Raw genomic sequence first — 23,314 nt, 5'->3', positions numbered from 1 at the left:
CTTGGGGGCTTCTTCTGTGGGAATGAAAAACCTGGAGGTAAAACTATGGCCCATTAATGAGCCCCTAAATTTCCAAAGACAGGAGATCTTTACCCACTCACTGCATTTTGCTTTGTCATGACTTTATCATTCATTCAACAAACATGTCTTCATTATTCTTCCAGAAATGACACTAGGCACTGGGGTCACATGAGAGATCACTGAGCATCACTGCCATCTGACATCACCCTCCACTTACTGAGTGGTAGTATGGCTGGGCCCAGGCTCAGCTTTGCTGCCTGAGTATACAGTCTGCCACCAGCCCCTGTCCTGTTCTCCCAGGAGGAGGCTAAGGAGACAGACAGCTTGCTTAGGGCACTCTGTATTGGCAGCCTAGTGTGACAGCCATAACCCCTTTCTTCATTGTAGGCCCTGATATCCCTCACCCCAGAGGAAGATCTGGTATTGTGGCACCCACATATGTCTGGCTCCCCCCCAGGCTACTGTGGGGTTATTCAGGTTCTTTGTTTCTAAAGCTGATCTCCATGGGAGGTAGGTAGAGCCATGGTTCCTGCCTGAAAGTTGGTCACTGGAAGGTTCTGCCTTTTTCTGAAGCTATCAACAATGGAAATAATAATAATAATAATGGTAGTATCCTAAAGTCCAGGGAGTAGGAATCTAGCTTTGGTCTGCCCTTGTCTAGCTGTGTGACCTTTGGCAAGTCACTGAACCTCCCTGAGCTTGTTTCCTCACATGCAAAATGAGGATGTGGTTTAGATGAGCAAATGAATGATGCCCTTCGCGCCCCCCCTCCCCAGCTCTGAGACTATCAGTTGCTGTGAATGAGTCTCAGGTCCTTTTCTGAGGTAGCCGAGGGGAGGGAAGGAAGTGGCAGGGATAGATGAGGGGTGGGAAGGAGAGGCTGAGGGGACCAGAGCAGGTGGAGCATAGATGAAGAAGCCCAGGACATCAGCTACCAACAGGGTGCAGAAGATGGTGTAGGTGGTTTGATGGCTAGAGGCCACACCAGTACTGAGGAGGAAATGGCAGGTTCGCTGTCCGGATGCACCTTTCTTTAAACAAAGTGGTGCCCAGTGGAAGTCTTTGTGGTTTGAGGGTGCAAATCACTCACGTTTTTCTCCTCAGTGTATAACCTATTAAGTAGTAGTCTTAAGACTTGGTTAGGGAACCAGTTTTCACCCCTGAAAGTGAAATATGAAGAATGCGGTTTGTGCTGGTGGCCAAACTGGGCTCACTGATTAGACCATTCTCTTGAATGCTCAATCTGAGAGCTCAAATGAGGACGGGTGGCTGTGGATCACCCACCAGGGCCACTTCCCTATGAGGACAGCCCCAAACAGCACGGGTATATGAGTGCATGAACTCTGCCCACCAGAAAAGAGTGGTTCTGTGGACTTCACATCACCCCTGTCCTGCCACATTAATCCTCCACAAAAAGTGACAGGTAAAGAGGGAAGAATAGGCCAAAGCTTTCTTCTGGAGATTTCTGAGACTGAGGAGGTCTTGGTTTTATGGTGGCATATAGACAGGTGGAAAGAGAGAGGGTGAATTTCTTTTCCAGGACTGGAACACATGAGCAGTTTTGTGCTCATTTGGAATTCTCCCTACAAGGACACCTCAAAGCTGTCTATCTCTGATCTCTACATTCCCAGTACCTACTGGCTCAAAGTAGTTGATCAACAATTGGATAGATGGATGATGGGTGGGTGGCTAAGCAGATAGATAGATGGAGGTGTGAATGGGTGGTAGGAGGATGGATGAGTAGATGGGTAGGTAAATGGGTACGTGGGTAGATGGATGGACAGGTAGATACGTGGATGAATGAGTAGGAACTCTTTGAAGGACTAGATGTGTCTACCTATTGGCAGATAAGCTTCTTCCCTGCCATCTGTGCCTTGAAATGGCCATCTCTTATGAACTTCCCCCAGTAAAGGGAAGAAACAAGGATTGTGTTGGTTGACCCATCTCCTGTATGTCCCTTCATACTATACTTTCTGCCTTCCTTTGTAAACTTCTTGGGTCTAGCAGAGTTAGAGACTAGAGGAATTTTCTGGTACTGGGTCCCACTGGGAAAGCATATGATAATTAATTACATCTCCTTTGTCTTCATCACTTCCTCATAGACAGCAGATACACACACACACACACACACACACACACACATTCACTCACCTCTTAACGTAGGTGTGCTTTATCTTGTACTCAGGGCAGTTTCACAAGTATGCCAAATAAGATGTGTGATCTGTGGGGAGTCACCATGGCAGACTAAAAATAGCTCCCTCTTAAACAGGTGCTAAGGTGCCTGAGATTCTGCCCTTACATTCAATGCCTTTAGAGGTAGTTCATTGTCATTACAATCCAGACCATCAGTTTTCACTGTGTGAAATGATCATTGTAAGCCGTGCCTTCTCTCTCTGTGCCAGGGGCTCTGGCCCTGTCTGATGGGGGCAAATGGATTGCCCTGGGGCCTGGCACAGAGCCAGTGCTGAATAAATGTCACCAATAATTGGACTGAGAATTACATTTTTTAAAAAGGATAGGTCAGGGATGTAATTCAGTGTTGGAGTACTTCTAGCATGTGTGAGGCCCTGAGTTTGATCCCCAGCACTACCAAAAAAGGGTAGGGAAAATCCTCCTACCATACTAGAGATGGGTACCATTGATGTGAGTTCACAGAATGGGCTTTTCTCTATCCCTGGAAGGGTGCATGAGCAGGAAGAGCATTTGGGAGGGGAAAGGACCCCGGGAACATTGGTGAGAGGAGGGAACGGTCCCAGCCAGTTCTTGCTGACCTCTATTCTGCCTTTTCCCACCCACTCCAGGCCAGCCTACCACTCCTCCTGCTATGATGCCTGGGCAGATTCCAGACCCTTCTGTGACTGCGGGCTCTCTGCCAGGGCTTGGCCCCCTCACCGGACTCCCCAGCCCAGCTTTGACTGCAGAGGAACTGAAATACGCCGACATCCGCAACATTGGGGCCATGATTGCGCCCTTGCACTTCCTGGAGGTGAAACTGGGCAAGAGGCCCCAACCCATGAAAAGTGAGGTGAGTGAGCCATTACCTCAAGCACCACCTGAGGGTCAGAATGCCTGGCTTCATTCAGGTCCTTAATCTGGCCTGAGACAGAGGCTTGGCCTTGTTGACCTAAGTGTGGTCTGAGGACCTGCAGCATAACTGGGGAATCTTGGGTCTCCCCATGCGTGACCTGCAAGTCAGACTGTGTCTTAACAAGCTCCCTAGGGATGCTTGGAAAAGCATGGGGCCAGGGTAGGGAGCTGAACCTGTCTGTGCTTCTTGGGATCATAATGACAATGCAGAGTAGTGTCTGGGTGGTTTCTTGGGAGTGTTGGGAAATCAGCAGAGATAGTGGAAATGTGCATGTTTTGAAAAATGAAGAAAGGGATGACAATTATCAAGTTATCATTGAAAGTTATTGTCATTAGTCACATATCATTGCCTCCACCCCAGTTGGCCCCAGCCTGGTGCTGATGGAGGGAACTTGGACAAAGGCTGATGTCGCCTCCCTTACCCAAGCAGCTTCCAGAGCTGAGCATCATCTGCCTGAGAAGGGGTTTGCAGAGGACCAACCCTCAGAGCATCTCCTTCCTCAGGTCCCTGCACCTGCTGTCTCAGGAGCCTTTTGTGTACAAGGGTAGCTTTTCCCTGGGGACTGGTAAAATGCAGAAGTCTCAGCATAGCTGAGCATGAGTGTAATGCAAGCCCCAGACACTTAATCTAGGCTGGTGATTCGTGCAAAAGCCTGGCTCAGTAAGGGCCATTTCTTCGGAGATCTGATGTTCGCTACATTACTACAGAGTCAATAGTGGGAGGTGGAAAAGAAGCTGGGCAGTGGTGAATAGCAGCCACCTAAACGGCTTTGTCTGTAGAAATGCTTATAGGCAAAGGTAACCTCCTACAGAGGTTTGACACTACTCCCCCCTCACCCCCCCCTGCCCCGCCCGCTAGAGTGGAGTTGAAGGTCAGGAAGAGGCTCCCAGATGGAGAGAGGCATCTAGGTAGGGACTATCTGTGCCATGCAACTTTGGCTCAGTTTCTTCTTTCCCCATGAGGATGAGTTTTTAAAAAATATAGTAAAACTGCAAGGAGAGCTTCTGGAGCTTGGCCATGGATGGCAAAGTGTCCATTTGCAGGCTAGATTAGGTTCTCAAATGTGTTTGATTTGGCTTTCTTGGTGTTTTGTTTTGTTTTGTTTTGGTTGGTCATGGGGTCTTAACTCTGGGCCTGGGTGCTGTCCCTCAGCCATTCAGCTTAAGGCTAGTGTGCTCTAACACTTGAGCCTCAGCACTACTCTGGTTTTCTGGTGGTTGATTGGAGATAAACGGACTTTCCTGTCTGAGCTAGTTATGAACTGTGATCCTCAGATCTCAACCTCCTGAGTAGCTAGGATTACAGGCATGAGCCACTGGTGCCTGCCTTTTCTCAGTGTTTTTAAAGCAGCTTGAACCAACATTTCACTTCTTAAAAATGCAGTTAAAAATAGGGGTCTAGAGGCATGGCTCAAGTGGTAGAGCAAGCATGAAGTTAAACAAGCAAACAAAGGTGGGGGAGATCCAGTCATATACATACTGTCGCAGACAGGGCAAAGGCTAGGCAGTTTGCCATAGGCCCCCACAACTCCCTGTTGGCTTGGTCCTGTTTATACTATTGGTTTTGCCTTTGTCACTTCCAGCTGCTTTTGTTTACCTCCACTGCCTGGTCCTTCCTGTGGCTCTTTGGGCTCAAGACACCTGATTAAGGACATCTTATTTGCTGCTATTTGCAAGATGAGAGTTGACTGTGATTATGTTCTTCTGAGTTAACTTTGTCAGTGGCCTTTGTGCTGTTTTGAAAGTTCTGACTTTCTGCTAAGTTACCTTTGTAGGCCCCTAACTTGACAGCATCTGTTTCTAGGTTGTTCTATAGCAGAGTTGTTCATTGAGAGCCTCAGCAGTCTTCAGTGTTGTTGGGCTCCGAGGCCCTGAGCAGGTTGATGAGGTGGTGTGATTTGCCTGTACAGCTAAGTTTCTGCCTCTCCTTCTTCTTCAAAAGGCCCTGGGAGGAGCTTCCTTTTTTTGTGGGGGGAGGAGAAGGAAGGCCTTTATTTGGGTTGGGTATTTTTATATTTCACAGCCACCCCCTAAACTGCTGGAATATGCCCTTGTACCTGATAGTGACGCTGTGTCCTCACAGGCACCCACCGACATGTGCCATCTAGGCTGTGAAAATAACAAGCTGTTTTTAGGGCCTATTTTGCATGTCCTCGCACACTGAGCACTGTGGGGGTGAGAAGGCAGATGGAGCAGAGATGGAGACTGTGCCTTGCAAGCGAAGGCCAGCCCTGCCCCGAGGACCCACCTTCTAAAATGCTCTCTGGGTCACAGCCGAAGAGTAGGGCCAACTCATCCTTGGAGCATCTAAAGCTCAAAGTAGGTGGGGAAAGAACTTTGCAGCTGGCGCGGCTATGTTCCAAAGGGCCATTGGCATATGGCAAACTGTCTTTGCTGAGTTTCCTTCCATATTGGCATTTTTAGAGTACAAGTTTCTTGAATAATAATAATGATAAGGTGTCCAGCTCACATGGATTAAACATTCAGTGCCTATGTACCAAGCCCTGGGCTGAGTGCTTACCAGACTTGATCTCATCTACTTGTTCTGTCCTGGTGACAGGTAATCCTGTGTTAAAGAAGAGGATGTTCGATATGACTCTAGGTCACAGGGGCTGGTGACCATGCTGGGCGGGACTTGGATGGTGATGGTGAAGTTGCTGCCCTAACAGCCTTGTTTCCCTTGCCCAGAGCTAAGCGCCAGGCACTAGCCACTTGGTGCAGTACCTTCTGTATCTCATTGTCATTATTACAGGCACATTACAGATCAGGTCCACAAGGCTAAGAGAAGTCCAAGGCCACCTGCTGGGAGCTAACCAAGCAGCCCAACTTCACAGCCAAAGCTTGAATGTTGCAGCTTCCCACCTTCCTATCTCCCTCTCAGGGATCGAACCAGAGCTCTATTGGGCTGGGAAGACCAAATAATCCTAACCTCAGAACACTTGATTATTTAAATGCCATGATACTGTTAATGCCACTGAGCTAGAGCCTGGTTGTTCTGCAGCCTCATCATGTCCCAAGAGATGGGGGCCAAGACGCTGCAGGCAGCGATGTAAGCTAGCTCTGGGCTGCCTCCTTTGCAGAGATTGGTGGTCTTCTGAACCACCTCCAAACATCCAACAAATACATGGCAGTTCAGTAAAAGGGAATTGGAGGAGTTAAGCAACAGGTTTGTGATTTCCAAAGTACCTTGTGCTGCTGTTGCTACATAATATAAACTGGTTTGGGGCCAACTACTGGACTGCTAAGAACCTACTAAGAACCTGCTAAGAACCTACTATGTGTAAGCACTGTGCTAGGCGTTAGGATGGAAGCTGTGAACAAAGTAGATGGAATTGTTCTTCTCAGAGCTGTATGTTGCCAACAATAAAATTTTTTAAAAGCAAATCAGTATGTAATATAAAAAGGTGAGGTTGTGTTCAGTCCCATGGAAAAAAATGAAGCAGCCCTAGGGGATGCTTGTTCTTTGTGATTAGACTTGGGGATTCTGTCATGAGTTATGGGTCTTTTAGAGCTGTTGCTTCTTTCTTGCTTCTCCCTGCTTCCCTTTCCAGCATTCCTTTCAATGATGCTCTAACTTTCTCCAAGCTCTTTACTTTCTATCGGACTCCACCCCTAAGCAGCTCCACCTGACCTGGAGGCTCACCCTGCTGGGCCTTGGAATGCAAGACCTAGTTGTGGGGAGACCTATGTTTACTTAGCAGGTTCAGAGATTACACACTTATTTTTGGGAGCATGGCTGGCTATTGATCTTGGTCAGGGAGCACTGGGAGGTTTCTCCATGAGAAGCTGGTTGTGCTAGGCCATCATGGCTGGGCAGCTTGGTAAGCAGATCAACATCCACACATAAAGAGTAAGGATGCTCTAGGGGGAATGGGGACTCCGTGGATGGACTTCTCCAGGGCCCTCTGGAACATTTTGAGGGTCTTCACCCTTGAACTGGAATCTGTGGTGAATTAGAATCTGTAGGCCTTAGGCAGTCTTGCAAGGCTGTTCCCTGTCAGCCACAGGTAGGCTTCCTTCTAGGTATTCATAAAAGGGATAGAAACATTCATCCCCATTTAGGCTGAACATTGGACATTGCCTCAAGCCAGTGACAACGTGTCCATGCTGGGTAAACATTGGCCTAAGCTTCATTGTGTTTTAGAGACTTGAAACATAAAGGCAGCCCACTGGCATTTTTAGCAAGCTTTGCATAATTGGTTTTTAATTTGTGCCTCTTTGGAATAGCATTGGCTTCTTTCCCCCTGGCTCCCATGCTCTTTTTTTTTTTTTCTGTGTCATACTTGGTTGCCAGAGAGAGCCAATTTGTCTTTTCTTGGAACAGAATCACCTAAACTCATCTTTGAAACCCAATGTTTCCATTTTGACCCGGTCACTTTGTTAGTCCCATTTTTAAAGTAGTTGGCTAGTTGTTGTTATTATTTTGAAACAATTAACTTGGAGGGAGAATTGGGGTCTGCGACTGGCAGTGATGAATGTGTTTGACATTGGCCCCTGTGGTATCTTTTATTTAACATGATAGGTGTGGTCACACCTGTTGGCCATCCTCGAATAGGGCCCTCAGAGAGGTAGTGGTTGGGATGTGCTGGATCTGGGCTGTTCTTAGTGGAAATCAAACACTTTTGAAAATTTTAGGGAGACCCATAGCTATTTGGTAGAGCTTTGAGAGATCTGTGTGTCAAAAAGATGCATGGATGAAGTAGGATTGTATCTCCACCCCCCCCTTTTCTTTTGTACCTGTAATGGAGAGCTTGAACTCAAGGCCTTAAAATTGTGCTTGGCTTTTTCATTCAAGGCTGGTGCTCTACCACTTGAGATACATCTCCACTTCTGCTTTTTGCTGGTTAATTGGAGATAAGAGTCTCACAGATTTGTCTTTCTGGGTTGTTGAACTCAATCTTCAGACCTCAGCTTCCTAAAGAGCTAGGATTATGGTATAATTCCTTTTTGAAAGGTGTTGATTGTGCATGATTAAAATACTTTTTCCTTTGCTCTTCATTTCCTGGGCCGGTCCCTTGACTCTGAAAACACTGGGCAACCTGAGGGGTCAGAGGTACACAAGTGCTTTACAACTGTGGTGGATGCAGGGCTCCTAACTGGAAGGGCTTCTTCTTGTGCCTGAGAAGAGCTTTGAGTTTGGCATTAAGCTTCTGGGTTCAAAATTTGGCTCTGACACTCGTTCCTAGTGTGACCCTGGACAAGCCACTGGTGCTTGTGAGCATCAGTGTTCTTGTCTGCAGAATGAGGAAACTGAAGCTCAAGAGTTTCATCATGACATTTAGAGAAGGCAATGTGTGCAGCAGTGACCGTGACCAGAGCACGTGGTGGCTGTGAGAAGCCTTTCTTGGGAACTGAGCAAAGTTCTGCCTTGCGTTGGACCTGTGAGCCGGGATGCAGGGAAGCAGCAGCCCTCCCTGTTTCTGGTTGTGCATGCAGTTTAGAAGCAGCTGGAGTTAAGGATCTCTTCTCACACTGGGAGCGGGAAGCCTCTTCAGCCCTCTGTTTTCCTCTCAGCTGCTTTGGGTGACCCTTTATCTTATTTCCTGTGGTGTTAAGGTCATTGCTGGGTTCCCATCAGCCATCTGGCTTTTTTGGCAGCCTTAGGAAATGGCCTCTCTGGTTAATTTTGGTCATCTGCTGTCTCCAGATCTACTGGCAACATGGATTCTCAGTTGGGAAACTGAGTTTTCTCAGTTGAGGTTCACCTGATTGAATAATCTGAAACCATTCACATCTGTCTCCCCTCTACTGTGCCCAAAAGGCACACAGAAAGTTGGCCTGAGTTAGAACAGGAAGACCTAGAAGGACATGTGGACAGATTCAGACAGGCACTGATGGTGCTAGCAGTGATGTCCTGGGCCTCCTCTGGGTTTGGCTACTACGAGAGGCTGTGCGTACTCTGTCATCTGCTGTGCTCTGCCCAAACAAAAACAAAAAACAAGTCACGTAGATGTGGGTATTTGGAAGACTTTTAGTTCTGTGGAAAAATTGCCCTGGTTAGCAATAAAGAAGGAGGAAGTTGAATAGTTGGTGCCTAAACATGAGATAAGAGAATGAAAACCAAATTGAGTTGCAAACTTGACTACCAGATCTCAAGTCATCAAAGAATGCATGGGAAGTGGCCAGGACACAGGGCAAGAGGGCTCCAGGAGCCAATTCCTGTCTCATGTGGAAACGGAGCTCTCCTATCATCATGAGAGACCGAGAGAATATTGCTGAAAATCACAGCAGTCTGTCTGACTAATGCTGCTGCAGAAGATCATGACAGAGGTTGGAGCAGTAGACCAGAAATGAGATACTTTGAGTGTAGATGTTGGATTGTGAATATGAAGTAAACTGAGACTTGCTCAAGAACGTCCAGGGTACCAAATAGCAGAAAACATTTCTGACTTGCTGATTGGGGTTTGTGTTGCTAAGTCTGTTGTTTCACTCACCAATATTGACTCACTTTATACTTCAATAAAAACAAGTTTTGGGTTTTTTTTCTGGAAGGAATTTTAAAAATAAATATAAAATAAAAATAAAAATATATAATATTTATATAATATATTTTTATATATAAAATAAAAAACAAATATAAATCTTTATGACCTAAGATTAGACAATTTTGTAGAGATATGATACCAAAACCACTAGGAAGAAAATTAAAAATTATAAAAAAATTGGACATCATCAAAATGTCAAACTTTTGGGCTTCCAGGGAAGAGTATAAAAAGATAATTAACAGGAGAGAAAATGAAGAGACTTACATTTACCATATATAAGGAACTATTATAACTCAATATTAAAAAGACAATCCAGTTGCAAAATGGGCAAAGGATCTATCTGTCTATCTGTCTGTCTGTCTGTCTGTCTGTCTGTCTATTTGTTGTTGTTGGTGGTGGTGGTGGTGATGGTAGTCGTCATCATCATGGGGGTTACACTCAGGGCTTGGGTGCTGTCCCTGGACTCTTGCACTCAAGGCTAGCGCTCTACCACTTTGAGCCACAGCCCCAGTTCTGGTTTTCTAGTGGTTAATTGGAGGTAAAAGTCTTAAGGATTTTTCTACCCAGGCTGGCTTTGAACTTTGATCCTTACATCTCAGCCTCCTGAGTAACTAGGATTATAGGGATGAGCTACCAGTGGTCCAGTTCAAAGTACATTCCTTCCCCACCCCAAAGAATATGTATAAATGGCTGAGAAACACATGAAAACTATTAGCCCCCACTGGCTATCAAGGACATGCAACTCAAAACGATGAGAGCCACACTAGGCTGACTGTGAGAAAAAAGAGCCAAAAACCAATATTGATGAGGATGCAAACAGGTTGTAATCACCAACCACTAGTGGGAGTGTGAACTGGAAACAGTCTGGCAGTTCCTCAAAAGGTCAAAACAGAGTTCCCATAAGTCTCAGGAATTCTAGTCCAATGTGTATGTCTAATAGCAAGGAAAAATGGCCACCTAGAAACATGTATATGAATATTCCATAAAGCCCTAAAGTAGAAACAACCCAAATGCCTATCAATGGAAGAATGGATAAATAGGATGTGCTATGTCTATTCAGTGGACTATTATTTGGCCATGAAAGGAATAAAACACTGATGATTGTTATTCATGGGTAAACCTTGGAAACAGTATCCTGAGTGCAAGTAGCCTGCTAAAGAGCACTACAGATTGCATGATTCCACAGGTGCAGAATTCCAAGAATAGGTAAATCCAAAGAGACAGAAAATAGGATTGGGACTCTGAGTTGCATAGGTTCAGGCCTGGGGGAGATAGGAGGAATGGGAAATGTACAAAGCATTATGACGGAGATAAAGCGTTCTAAAAATTGATTATATCAATGCTTACCCAGCTCCGTAGATATGCTAAAAGCTATTGAATTGTATAGATTAGTGGTGAATTATTTGCTATGTATGAATTTTATGTCAATGAAACTGTTCAAAGCAAAAATGAGTAGCCTCTTCTTCGAGGGGGCTGAAGAAAGTTAAAAGGCATGGTGCAAAGCCATACAACATTGGCTCACACCTATAATTCTAGCCACTCAGGAAGCTGAGATCTGAGGATCAAAGTTTGAGGACAGCCTGGGCAGGAAGGTCCATGAGCCTCTTATCTCCAATTAGCACCCAACTGAAAGTGGAGCCTATGGCTCAAGTGATAGAGCACTAGCCTTGAGTACAAAAGCTCAGGGAAAGTACCCAGGCCCTGAGTTCAAGTACACACACACACACACACACACATACACGCACGTACACACACACGCACGCACACACGCGCGTGCACGTGCGTGCACACACACACACAAACATGGATGATGCGGCCAGCATCATCCCCAGCATGGTGGCAGTGCTCCATAATTAGTAGCTATGGCTTTTAAATCCTTCTTGAAGACCAACAACAGTGAACAAGCTGAGAGCTGGTTAGGGTCTCCCTCTCCCTCCCAAATCCTTCCTTTTTATTGCTAGGAACCATTTTATTGCTAGGAAGCAGGGAAGACCAGCAGGATTTTGTGTTGATTTCCAGAGGAAATAGGTCAGCTTACAGACTGATTTTGCAGGTATCTCCTCTGCTTTGCTCCACCACCCTGGCAGGCAAATGTTAGTAGTGCCATTTAGTTGTCAACTGCGCCTCAGGGAGATTGTCATCTGCCAGGGCCTATTTTTAAATCATAATTTTATTTATAAGAAAGCAAGATCCACACACATACCTATTAGTTACCCCATCTCACACCTTGGAGAGCACTGCCAAGGTGCCAACCTGACACCAGGTTGCTCTATTTCTTATAGACTGCAGAACAAAGCCTTTCCCACTGTGTGTCTATTTGCTGAGCATGCTAAGAATACAAGGAAGCTGATGAAGCATTCTCTCTCTCTCCCTCTCCCTCTCTCTCTCTGTTCATCTACCTACCTACTATTTGTAACTAATTGCTGATCTGGCTGTCCAAGGAAAACAGAACAACAAGAATAATTTGCATGCTGAAGCTTCCATAAAATCCACAGCCATTCCATATAACCTCCAAGCTCAAAGTTTTGCATCAATAGAATACATCTTGGAGCCAGATGTGGAAGTACATGCCTGAATCCCAGCATTCAGGAGGCTGATGCAGGAGGATTTGGAATTCTGGGCCTGCCTGGACTACACGAAAGATCTCTAAAACAAACAGTCTGGTACTGGTAGCTCATACTTAATCCTAGCTGCTCAGGAGGCTGAGTTCTGAGGATATCTGTTTGAAGCCAGCTTGGGCAGCAAAGTGTGAGAGTGTAATCTCCAGTTAAGTACAAAAAATGTTGGAAGTAGAGCTATGGTTCAAATGGGATAGCACTAGCCTTGAGCAAACAAAGCTCAGGGACAGTACAGTACCCAGGACCTGAATTCAAGCCCTAAAACCAACAGACAAAATGAAAACAAAGCTGGGTGCTTGTGGCTCATGCCTGTAATCCTAACAACTCAGGAGGCTGAGATCTGAGGATCACAGTTCAAAGCCAGCTGCGGCAGAAGAGTCTGTGAGACTCTTATGTCCAATTAACCACACCAAAATTGGAAGTAGAGCTGTGGCTTCAAGTGGCAGAGCACTAGCCTTGTGCAAAAAGAGCTCAGAGTTAGCTTCCAAGCTCTGAGTTTAAATTCCATGACTGACAAAAAAAAATAGAAAAAAAGAAACAAGAAAACAATTTGCTTTTCTCATTGAAGTAACTTAATAAGCATGTGATAGGAATGTAAGCTCTTCAATTCAAATTATTTTTATCTAAATTTAGTATTTTGTGATATCATTTGAATGAGAGACTTCTGCTGCTAAAATCTAAAATCAACTATTTTATATCTGTGCTTCTCAAAATGGGGTCCACAACCAGCGGCCCTAGCATCTGAGCTGTTAGAAGTGCAATCTTGGGCTTGAGACGTGGGAGGCTTACACCTGTAATTACAGCTACTCCGGAGGATTGTGGTTCAAAGCCTGTCAGTGCAGAGTTAGCAAGATCTCATCTCAACAAAACAAGCCAACATAATGGCACATAATGTTGTAATTCCTACTGGGGGGAGGGGAGGGAGGAGGCTAGGAGGATTGCTGTCTGAGGAGGCCCTAGGCAAAAAGTACAAGACTGTCTGAAAAAAAATCATTAAAGAGAAAATAGTGCCGGAGACATGTCTAAAGTAGTAGAGCAAGTGTTCAGCAGATAGAAGGACAGTACTGAGCGGGGAGGGAATAAAAGGGGAAAGAAAGGAAGAACTGCAATCTTGGGTTTGTTTTGTTTTTTCCTTAAACCTACCCTCTATTGAGTATGAGGCCCAGAAATCCTTGATTTGGGGAGATTCTGATGCTTTCAGAGTGTGTGGATGATCCAGTTAGTCATACCTTCCAGCTCCGACTGACAAAAGATTCTATCTGAAAATGGCTACAAGATCTAAAACCACATTTTCTCCAAACTTATCTCCAGCTTCCTGTATGAATCTGCCTGCCATGGAGTATTCATTAAATCCTGTGTCCCTGAGTTGGGGTGGGGGTCGGGGGGGGGAGTGGTTTCCCTATGAGTCAGCGCTTCCAAACCAGTTCTTTCCATGTCTTGAGCTCTTTGACGTGGCATTGCCAAGGTCCGTGGCCTAAGAGACCATAAGCCGATGGTCTTGTCAAAAACGGCAAGAGTCTAGTAAACTGTTCTGATGCCACAGGAACTTAAGTCTGCTGTTGTTCCTGACTAAGAATGGGGGAGTTGCTCTGTGCCCCTAGCCAGGGGGAGTTGTCTGTCCCACCTGATCTGCCTTAGTACGGCCTAGCCCTCCCAGAACTTTCATTGTATCTAGATCCTTACATCCATCCTTCCTGGTAAACACCCCCTCCCAACCTCTAGGCCAGGGTTCCAGGCCCTGGCTTTGGCTAGAATTTTTCTTCGCTGGTGGTCAGTGCCTTCAATGTAGAGGTCACCATTCTGCTGGGCAATCTGTCACTTCTGTAGCCTTGTGCCTGAGAGGAACTGGCTGAAATCCTCATTTTAGCTGCATGCTTGCATACAGATGAAACAGAACTGCCTGGTGGAGAATAATTAAGCCAAGGACCTTGTTTTTCACCTTCATGATGAAAGACAAATCACTTTCAAAGGCTTTAATGGGTTGGCAATTGAAATGGTCTTCTCTTTTGGCCAGTGCAGGCTTTCAGAGCAGCCCTGCTCGTAAATATTCTCCACGATTGCATTTTCCTTTAATTGTAGATCATGTAGATCATGGTTTTGCAGGAGCTCAGATCTCCATTTTTTTGACTCAGTGTAATCCAGGCATTATGCACCATGTGCTGTTGTTACTAAACAATCCATTTTAATTGGATTATTTACCTTTTGAGAAGAAAATGGGGTTTTCCTTACTGAATGTGTGCTGTGCTTTCTCCTCTCTTTGATGGTAGTGGCAGGGGTATTGTGTGTGTGGTGGGGGGATCTTAGGGGAGGTCACTGTTTCTATCCTTTTCTCTTTTTTTTGTGTGCCAATAGTGGGACTTGAACTCAAGACATTGAGATCTTGCTTAGCTTCTACCCTTTTGTCCCCTCAATCTTGGCCCTCTACCACTTGAGCCATACCTCCACTTCTGGCTTTTTGCTAGTTAGTTGGAGACAAGAGTCTCTTGGATTTGTTTGCTCAGACTGGCTTCAAACTGAAATTCTCAGATCTCTGCCTCTCGAGTAGCTAGGATTATAGGTGTGAGCCATTGGCTTCTAGCTCATCTTTTGAAGTGACTGCCGATTGGGCAAGAACATATATTATGGCCTAGTAGGAACCTAGACCCCACTGAACTAAATGTGAAAAGAGCTTGAAACAGACCCATTTCCATAAAAGTCTTCCTTCTTCAGATAGCATTCCTTTTTTTTGTGGTCCGGTCATGGGGCCTGAACTCTGGGCCTGGGCGCTGTCCCTCAGCTCTTCAGCTCAAGGCGAGCGCTCTACCACTTGAGCCACAGTGCCACTTCCGGCTTTTTTCTTTTTGCTTATGTGGTGCTGAGGAATCGAACCCAGGGCCTCCTGCATGCAAGGCAAGCGCTCTACCACTGAGCCACCTTCCCAGCCCCAGATAGCATTTCTTGAGCAAAAGCTTACCGGGCTATCAACGTCTAGAATTCTCTTCCATGTTATGGTTTCTGCCTGGGCCAAGGTGGTTGTTTCTGGATCTTCCAGACTTGTCACTTTTGCAGAAGCAGTGTTTGCTCTTTTTTTTTTTTTTGTCGGTCATGAGGCTTGAACTCTGGGCTTGGGCGCTGTCCTTGCGCTCTTCAGCTCAAGGCAAGCGCTCTACCACTTGAACTACAGCGCCACTTCCGGTTTTCTAGTGGTTTATTGGAAATAAGAATCTCACGGACTTTCCTGCCCGGGCTGGCTTTGAACTGTGATCCTCAGATCTCAGCCTCCTGAGTAGCTAGGATTACAGGCGTAAGCACCAGCATTTGGCAGTGTTTGCTCTTTCCCTAGTAGAACTATGGGCAAATGGGTGTCACCCTGTCCAGCCAGCTTCTGGAGACCTTGATCCAAACACAATGCTGCCTTTTCTTAGCCATGGAAACTGGCTGTTCTCCACTGCTTTTTGAGAGACTAGCCTGTCTCTATCTGCACATATAAACCATACCTGGCATCTGTTGTTTTATAGATTCTTAAGAAAGCCCAAAAGGTTTTTTCTGTGGACAAGGAGGCTCGGAAGGGTCAAGGTCAGAAAAATGCTTCCACTTGCTGAGATTTGGGGAGACACAGAAATTGATTAGGGTGGAAGCACACGTGGGCCTTGATGAGATTGAGGACACAGGGCAACAGTACATAAAGAAGACATCCCTTGCCTTTTCTCGGGAAGCAGTGGTGTTCTGGATGGTTCTGCCAGTCTGGAAGGCTTAGGACAGCTTCTTCTTTTCTGAAGCTGACTTTCTGGCCTGGTGATGCAGTGAGGATGTGGGATCTCTAGCCTTGGCAGCTCTAGAACCACTGGGTGGGGTTTAATTTGCAGCCCTGCCTCTCCCCATGGTGTCCTGCAGATGCCCAGAGCATCTAAGTGTCCTTATCCACCATACTGAGCCCTGAATGCTGCCAGCCACTCTGGCAGGCCCTTCTCAGTTTTCACCTGGTGCTGGGCCAAGGGGATTTGAATGAGCACTGCTCCAGTGTGTGGGTTTGCTCACAGGTGAGTGTGATTGGCTTTGTGGTGGCAATGGGGGGTGGGGGGAATATTGAAGCTTGGAGTCAAAATCCTGGATTCTTGTTCAGGTCACCAGCTCTGTGGATCAGGCTTTTCTCTGTAGCAAACATTTAGTAAGCACTGCTGATTGCCGTAAACTGCAGGTACAGGGGGGCACACAAAAGTCAGAAAGACATGAGGCTTTGTCTTCAGAAATCACAGTTTTGTAAGGATACAAGAGAAAGCGGGTAGAGTACCTCTCACTATTGGGGACAAACTCAAGAGTTTGATGGAGCCCAGGGACATCTCATTCTGGAGGGTGTGTATCAGGAGGACTTCCTGTGGGAGGAGATACTCCACCTGAGTGTCAGGAGACATGATAAACAAGCCAATGGGGGGCATGAGGACTGGGAGGGGGTGTGTGTGCATGAGGCAGATAGAAGCTTGGTGTTTCAGGGGCAGAGCGAAGGGTTGGTGTGGACAGCAGGAAAGGCAAGCTCACAGGCAATCTGTGACATATAAGCATCTTGGGCTTTATCCTGAAGTCCAGGAGGGTCACCACTACCTGTAACAGGTGCCTGCAATGGCTGAACTTTCCATGTGGGATCCAGAGATCTCCTAGGATGCTGTCCCAAAGGTCCAGTGGAGAAGGAGAAACAAGGGGGCCAGGCGAGGTTGGAAGGTAACATTGGGGATGAACAGTGGGGTGCAAAACTGCGGAATTAATAGCCTGTATGTTCAAAGTGGGAGATGAGAAGGGAGGTGAGGGTAGGGCCTGAGTTCCTAGCTGTAAGGGACCCGTGGTATGGAGCCAGCAAGGTAGAGAACAGAGGAAGGAGCCAGTGGGGAGCAAAGGCTTTGGGGCTGAGGAACATTCATACCTTGGGCGTCCAGCTCGCACTTGGGTGTTCAGGTCTGGAAATGAAGGTTGGGTTGGCATTTGTGAGCAGGTGGTGCAACCATACTTAGGAGAAGATAAAATGATGATGCAGAGGTTGTGCCTGTGGAGTGAGAAAGTAGCAGGTGCACATGGAAGGGCTGGGAAGAGGCTCTGGACAACAGACTCATAGATGAGGTCAGAGGGACAGACATGTGTGGTGTTGTAGACTCATGGTGGAGAGAATGCAGGAATAGGAATGATGCACAGGCAGTACAGCCCGGAGGCCTAGAAGATGAGCCCAGCAGCATCCTTTGAACTTGTCCCTGAGGGCCAGTCCCTGCCCTCCAATGTGAGCCTTAGGATATGCACTTTACTTCCTGGAGCCTCAGTTTCCTCATCTGTAAAATTCTAGAAATGGCTCTTAGTTCTTGGAAGAGCCCATTTCTGTTGCTAAGAGTTTGTGATGAAAACTTTTGTTCTTCCCTCCCCGGCCCCTCCCCAGTATCAAGATTTGAACTCGGGCTTGCTTACTTTTGTTTGCCTGCCTGGGGCTCCACTCGTTGAACCATATATTCAGCCTGATTTTTTGCTGATTTTGGGACATGCAGTCTCACAAACTTTTCTGCCCAGACTGGCTTTGAACTGTAATCTTCCAGATCTCAGGTTCCTGAATACCATTGTGGATGGGATCCTCTAGTGACCAGCTGAGAGTTACATTTCTAATGCATACTCAGGTGATAATGATGTGTCTGGCTTCAAACAATCATCCTCAGGAACTCAATCTGTGAAGAGCTAGGATTACAGGCAAGAGTCACCTAGACTCAGAGGATACATTGAACCTTCTCTAGACTCAGAGGATACATTGAACCTTCTCTAGACTCAGAGGATACATTGAACCTTCTGTAAAGGGCACCGAGGACCAGACTTCTCTCAGCCTGCTCCTACTCGTGGCCCACACCGCCTGGAGAGCTGATGAATGAATGAGAGCCTGGGGAAGTCAGAGCTCTGGAAAGGTTTTAGCCCAGCAGCCATGCGGAAGGCAGCCTTCGGTCAGGAAACCGAGTGTGTCTTTCCCCCGTGTGCTGCTTCGAGCTGACCTTCACCTTTGCACACCTCATTTGCTCTCTGGTAAGATGAACTCCTCAACAGAAGAGTTCGAAGGCCACTGAGAAGCAGGGCTATGGTAATCATTAAAGTTGACCCGAAGGCCCAGATTGGTGAGCTGATTGACCCAACCAGAGAGGGATGCCGGAGCCCCAGGCTTCCCATGACCGACCCTGCTGGGACCTGGTGTGGGCCCGAGGCCGTGCATCAGCAGCCATGGGTGGATGAAGCCCGCAGATGTGTTGGGCTTGGCACACACCGTTGTTCCTTTCAGAATGGAATTAGATGGCAACGTGAAAAAAACATAGGAGATTTCCCTTTTACAAAACTTCATCGTTTCAGCTAGTCTTGAAAACTTGGAAGATTTGATAACCCTGAGCGTGAATGGCTGGGGTGGGGTTGATGAGGGTGTCCCTCCTTCAGGAGACAGCCAGCCCCATCCAGCCACTAATGGCTACTTACTTGCTCGGCTCCTGGCTCCAGCCTTAGACTGACCATGTGTCTCAAATTTGCTTTTAAAGATCTGCCACTGGACACTGAAGCAGCTGAGATCCAGACCTTGGCCGTTTAAGCGAGAAAGGCTGGCAGGAGGGGAGAGGTGCTGGGCAGACAGTCTCCAACAACCCGGCCCCGGGGGAGGTGCTGGTGGGGAAGGCCTGGCCCCAAGGCTGCCAGAGGTCAAGGAGGGTATTGAGCCAGGGCCCCACGATTTCCTCATTCCTCCTGGCTGGAAGGAGGCTGTGGGTCCAGCACAGGCTTCACCCCTGGACTGCCCCACTTTGTTGTTGGGGAGAGTGGGGAGGGATCATAGCCCCTGGCTCTGTGCAGCCTGTTTATGTGAGGGAATGTCTGGTATGTTTGGCATTCGGGTGTTTACTTCCCAGGGTGCTCATAGGTCCCTGGTATTGAAATGTGGCGCCTCCTTGTGGGGGTTAGGAGGGGTCTTGTGGGCCTGGCTGGTGGCTTTAGGCCCAGAGCTCGATTTGGAGCCCGCAGAGCTGTACCTCCCTGTCTTTTCCTTTCTCCAGGTCTCCTTTCTGTGCCATATTCTGCCAAAGAGGGAGGCTGCCCGTGCGCTGGGAACCACACATAGCTGCCTAACTGCCGCCAGGGAAGGCAGGCAGAGGAACTGCGTTTGCAGAACCCTTGTCACGAGCCTGTCCTGGGCTGGGCTTCTGTGGTTTCCGTGAGGAATGGAGGCGCAAAGAGACCAAGTCACTTATCCAGGCATGCACAGCCAGTCTATAGCAGAGTTTCTGGGAGGAACTCAGTCCTTGAAGATGCCAAAGCCCACATTGTCAGCATGGAGTGTCAGATATCTGTGGAGGCCACAGTTCTCATCTTGAGATGAAGCTCTTGGTCCCTCCTGCTGCTGTATAGTTACTGCTGGGCTATTTCCCATCTCTCCCTGCTGCCTGTTCTGATGCTTTGTGTATGTGTGTGTGTGTGTGTGTGTGTGTGTGTGTGTGTATGTGTGTGTGTGTGTTCATCATGGGGCTTGAACTCAGGGCCTGGGCGCCGCCGTCCCTGAGCTCTCTTGCTCAAGGCTAGACCTCTACCACTTGAGCCACAGCACCACTTCTGGTTTTCTGGTGGTTAATTGGAATTGGAAATAAGAGTCTCATGGAGTTTCCTGTCCAGGCTGGCTTTGAACCTTGATCCTCAGATCTCAGCCTCCTGAGTAGCTAGTAAGACTCCATTTGTGAGCCACCAGTGCCAGGCTTGATGATCTTTTCTCTTAGTACTTGTGCATGTGAGAGTTTCTGTATTTCCATGCCTGGGGTTGGCCCTGTCATTTCTTTCTCTTTCTGAGTCTTGGTGGATCTCACAAGGTATAATTATGAAAATGGTTATGAAATGTCACAATTCAGAGTCACACATGGGCTACTGTTGCCACCATGGCAAAGCTGTATGGCCTACAGATAGGACCTGAGAAACAAGACTAAGAGTGAGAGAAACCAGGGAGGCCTCTTCCTTTAACCACAGAGCCTAAGTGTTCCATGCTGTGTTCTTGTGCAATAACCCCCTTTTGTTCCTTCTTTTTTTCTGTCAGTTCTGGAGCTTGAACTCAGGGCCTGGGCACTGTCTCTGAGCTATTTTTGCTCGTCTAGCACTCTAACACTTGAATCACACTCCACTTCTGGCTTTTTTAGGTAATTAATTGGAGATAGGGATCTCACAGACTTTCCTGTCAGGGCAGCCTTCAAACCATGATCCTCACATCTCAGCCTGCTGAGTAGCTAGGATTACAGGCATGAGCCACAGGCACCTTTGAACTTATAAAGATCCAAAGAGGAAAAGCCATTTTCAGTCATCATTATTGTTGGAAGATTCTGCTGTTGACTTACGTTCCCATCATGAGCCTATATCTGGGAAGGCTTGGGAGTCATGTTTTCTGGGAGGGTGGTACACACAGACAACTGCCTTTGAAAGATCAAGAGCACTTGGGTCCTGGGATCAGAGAACTTGAGTTGGAATCCTGAGCTGTCTGGCCATCCCTCCAGCTTTTAGACTTTCTTTGTCTATACAAGAGGGAGGAGAGTAGAATCCTGCGAGATCCTTCACTGACGTGGAGAAATAAATGTTTTTCATCTCCATTGATGGCCCGTTCTGTGTCATGCTCAGCTCTAGTGGCTGGGTGGTAACAGTGAACATGGACTAAGATATTTCTGTAAATAGATTAACTATAAATAGACTGAGCAACATTCTCTGAGGGAGACTGACAAACGACAGGCGATGTATACGTGGAAAATGTTAAGTGCAATTAGTGAAAAGCACCTGGAAGCAAGTCAGTCAGGGGGGACAGCGAAGGGGACAGTGGTCAGCAAGAAGTCCTGGCGGAGAGAAGAATAAGTGCAAAGCCCAGGGACAGGGGCAGGGATGAACATGTCATTTTTTTTTTTAAAGCAGAAAGCCCTGCTGTTGGAGTTGAGTGGATATGCAAAGCCAAAGCCTGGAAGAGGCAGGCAGGGCTGTAGGAAAGTTTTAAGCAGGAGGCTGAATTGCATTTTAATCAAGGTGTCTTTAGGAGCCATTGCAGCAGTCTAGGGCATAGGTAGATGAGGGCTTGGATCAGCAGGGATGAAGTATGGGTTGGCTCAGAGATGTGTTTTGCAGGTGGAACCTTCCAAGCTGCTAAATGGACTGTGTGAGGAGAGGGATTTAGGAAGACTTCCAGGTTTGTTTTGGGTAGTTGGCTGTGGCGATGTTTATGAAATGAGGACACCTGAGGGTGGAACGTGTTTGCAGAGTGCAACAGCCAGCAGCCTTAATGGCCTCCTGAGCAAACTTCCCTGGGCACACAGATCATCTGGCAGATTGCAGTGCTGCAGGTCTGGGGTGGGGCTTTAGATCTGCACTTCTAGAATGCTGTCAGCTGTCCAGAGACCACACTTTGAGTTTTGAGGTACAACAGGCCACAGGGTCTGACCTGGCAAGTATTGGTAAGAGTTCCAGATGTGGATGCCCCTGGTGCCTGTGAGTTTCTCTGCAGTTACTGTCATTGTCTCTTGCCTCGCATTGATGGGCACTAGTACTAGGGGTGGGCTTGTCAGTCACATGGAGCCATGTGCCAGGCATCTTCATACATGTCCTACCCCCCTTGTGCCAGGTGGCCTATCACAGTGGGCCTATTACCCAGGGAGCATCCCCTGCAGTCTGGGTTCCAGTTGGGCTTGACCAATGGGAGGCACCAGAAGTAGGAGAGTTTGGGGGGTTCACTCTTCCTACCCCTCCCTGCTGGGCCTTCGTTTGCTTTTGTTGTTGTTGTTGTTATTGTTGGTATTTGCATATATTATCTAAGGAGGATTATATTGTCACATTTCCACTCATGTGCACAATGAATAATTACCAATCAATCTCACTCCTCTATCACCTTCCTTTACCCCTCCCCTTCCTAAAACAATTGCAACAAGTTTCATTGTTTTATTTTCATACATGCAAACAATCTACTTGGACCATGTGAATCCTCAGTCACTCTCCTTATTAGCCCAATCCCCTCCTGCTAGTTCCAACCTCCCCAGCAGAGCCTGTTCTGTCTCTTGCCCTGTACTCCCATCTCCATAATGATCAGCAACTTTCATTGAGGTGTTCTCTATGCTATTTTCATATATTGCAATGTTTTGTTTTTTGTTTTTGTTTTTGCTGGTCCTGGGTCTTAAATTTAGGACCTGTGCACTCTGTCTGAGCTTCTTTTTCTCAAGGCTAGTGCTTTACCACTTGAGCCACAACTTCACTTCTGGCTTTTTTTGGTAATTTATTAAAGATATGAGTCTCACAGACTTTCCTGCCTGGGCTGGCTCCAAATCACAATTCTCAAATCTCAGCCTTCTGGGTAGCTAGGATGATAGGCATGAGCCACTGGGACCTGGCAGTTACAGTGTATTTTAAAGTTCTTCACCCTCTTTCCTTTTTTTCTCTCCCTGTCCCTTCCTAACTAGCTCCTTAATTTGGCCTTTGTTCTATAGTTATCCAAGAATATAATTACATAAATAGGTACATGTATATATGTACATGTCTATAAATAAGTATGTCTTTTAGGTCTAACTTTTGTGTATTAGTGAAAATATGTGGTACATAGTTTTTGAACTTGGCTTGTCTCACTCAATTTGATGTCCTCCAGCTCCATTAATTTTCCTGCAAATGACATGATTTCACTTTTCTTTATGGTTGGATAATATTCCATTTTATAGCTATATATAGCATATATATAGTATATATATGTACATATATGTATATATATACACTCGTGTTCTTTGTTCATTCATTCATTGGTTGTTGTTATTTGCTTTGCTCTTTGTGGCTGTCTTTATGGGCCCTTCTGCATCCAGGCTCTGCCACTCTCTATATAGATAGTTCTAGAAGCATTGCTGCTGAGGAAGACTTCTCCCTTAGGTCACTACAAATCACCTTCTGCCCCTCCCTTATCACCTGGCATCTTCTGACTCTACAAAGGCGGGACTTTGGTGTCCTGAGCATTTTCCAGTGGCAAGTGGCAGAAACCTTCTCAGGTTCACTCTAGGCCAAAGGAGAAGTTTGAGGATGTATTCAGGGGTATCCACCATGAACCCCAAGACCGGGAACATAGGCAGTCCCCACAAGGGTGAG

General features: G+C 46.7%; 1 protein-coding gene across 4 annotated transcripts in view; it reads left to right on the top strand.

Annotated features, from left to right (window-relative positions):
• The window catches only part of Jdp2 (Jun dimerization protein 2), a 40,738-nt gene that overhangs the window by 7,248 nt on the left and 10,176 nt on the right, over positions 1-23,314 (top strand). For 3 of the 4 annotated variants that reach the window (XM_013012536.1, XM_013012545.1, XM_013012526.1), the window contains exon 2: positions 2,823-3,046. In XM_013012536.1, coding sequence (XP_012867990.1) covers positions 2,846-3,046 — 201 coding nt within the window. In that variant the 5' untranslated portion in view covers positions 2,823-2,845. Of the gene's footprint in view, positions 1-481; positions 532-2,822; positions 3,047-23,314 lie in introns of those variants that run through there. The other variant, XM_013012517.1, reaches the window with a different exon arrangement.

The sequence above is a fragment of the Dipodomys ordii genome, unplaced genomic scaffold (assembly GCF_000151885.1).
Source record: "Dipodomys ordii isolate 6190 unplaced genomic scaffold, Dord_2.0 Scaffold2, whole genome shotgun sequence".
Taxonomy (NCBI): Eukaryota; Metazoa; Chordata; class Mammalia; order Rodentia; family Heteromyidae; genus Dipodomys; species Dipodomys ordii.
The sequence above is the reverse complement of the archived record's forward strand: the minus strand, read 5'-3'. Positions and strand labels throughout refer to the sequence as shown.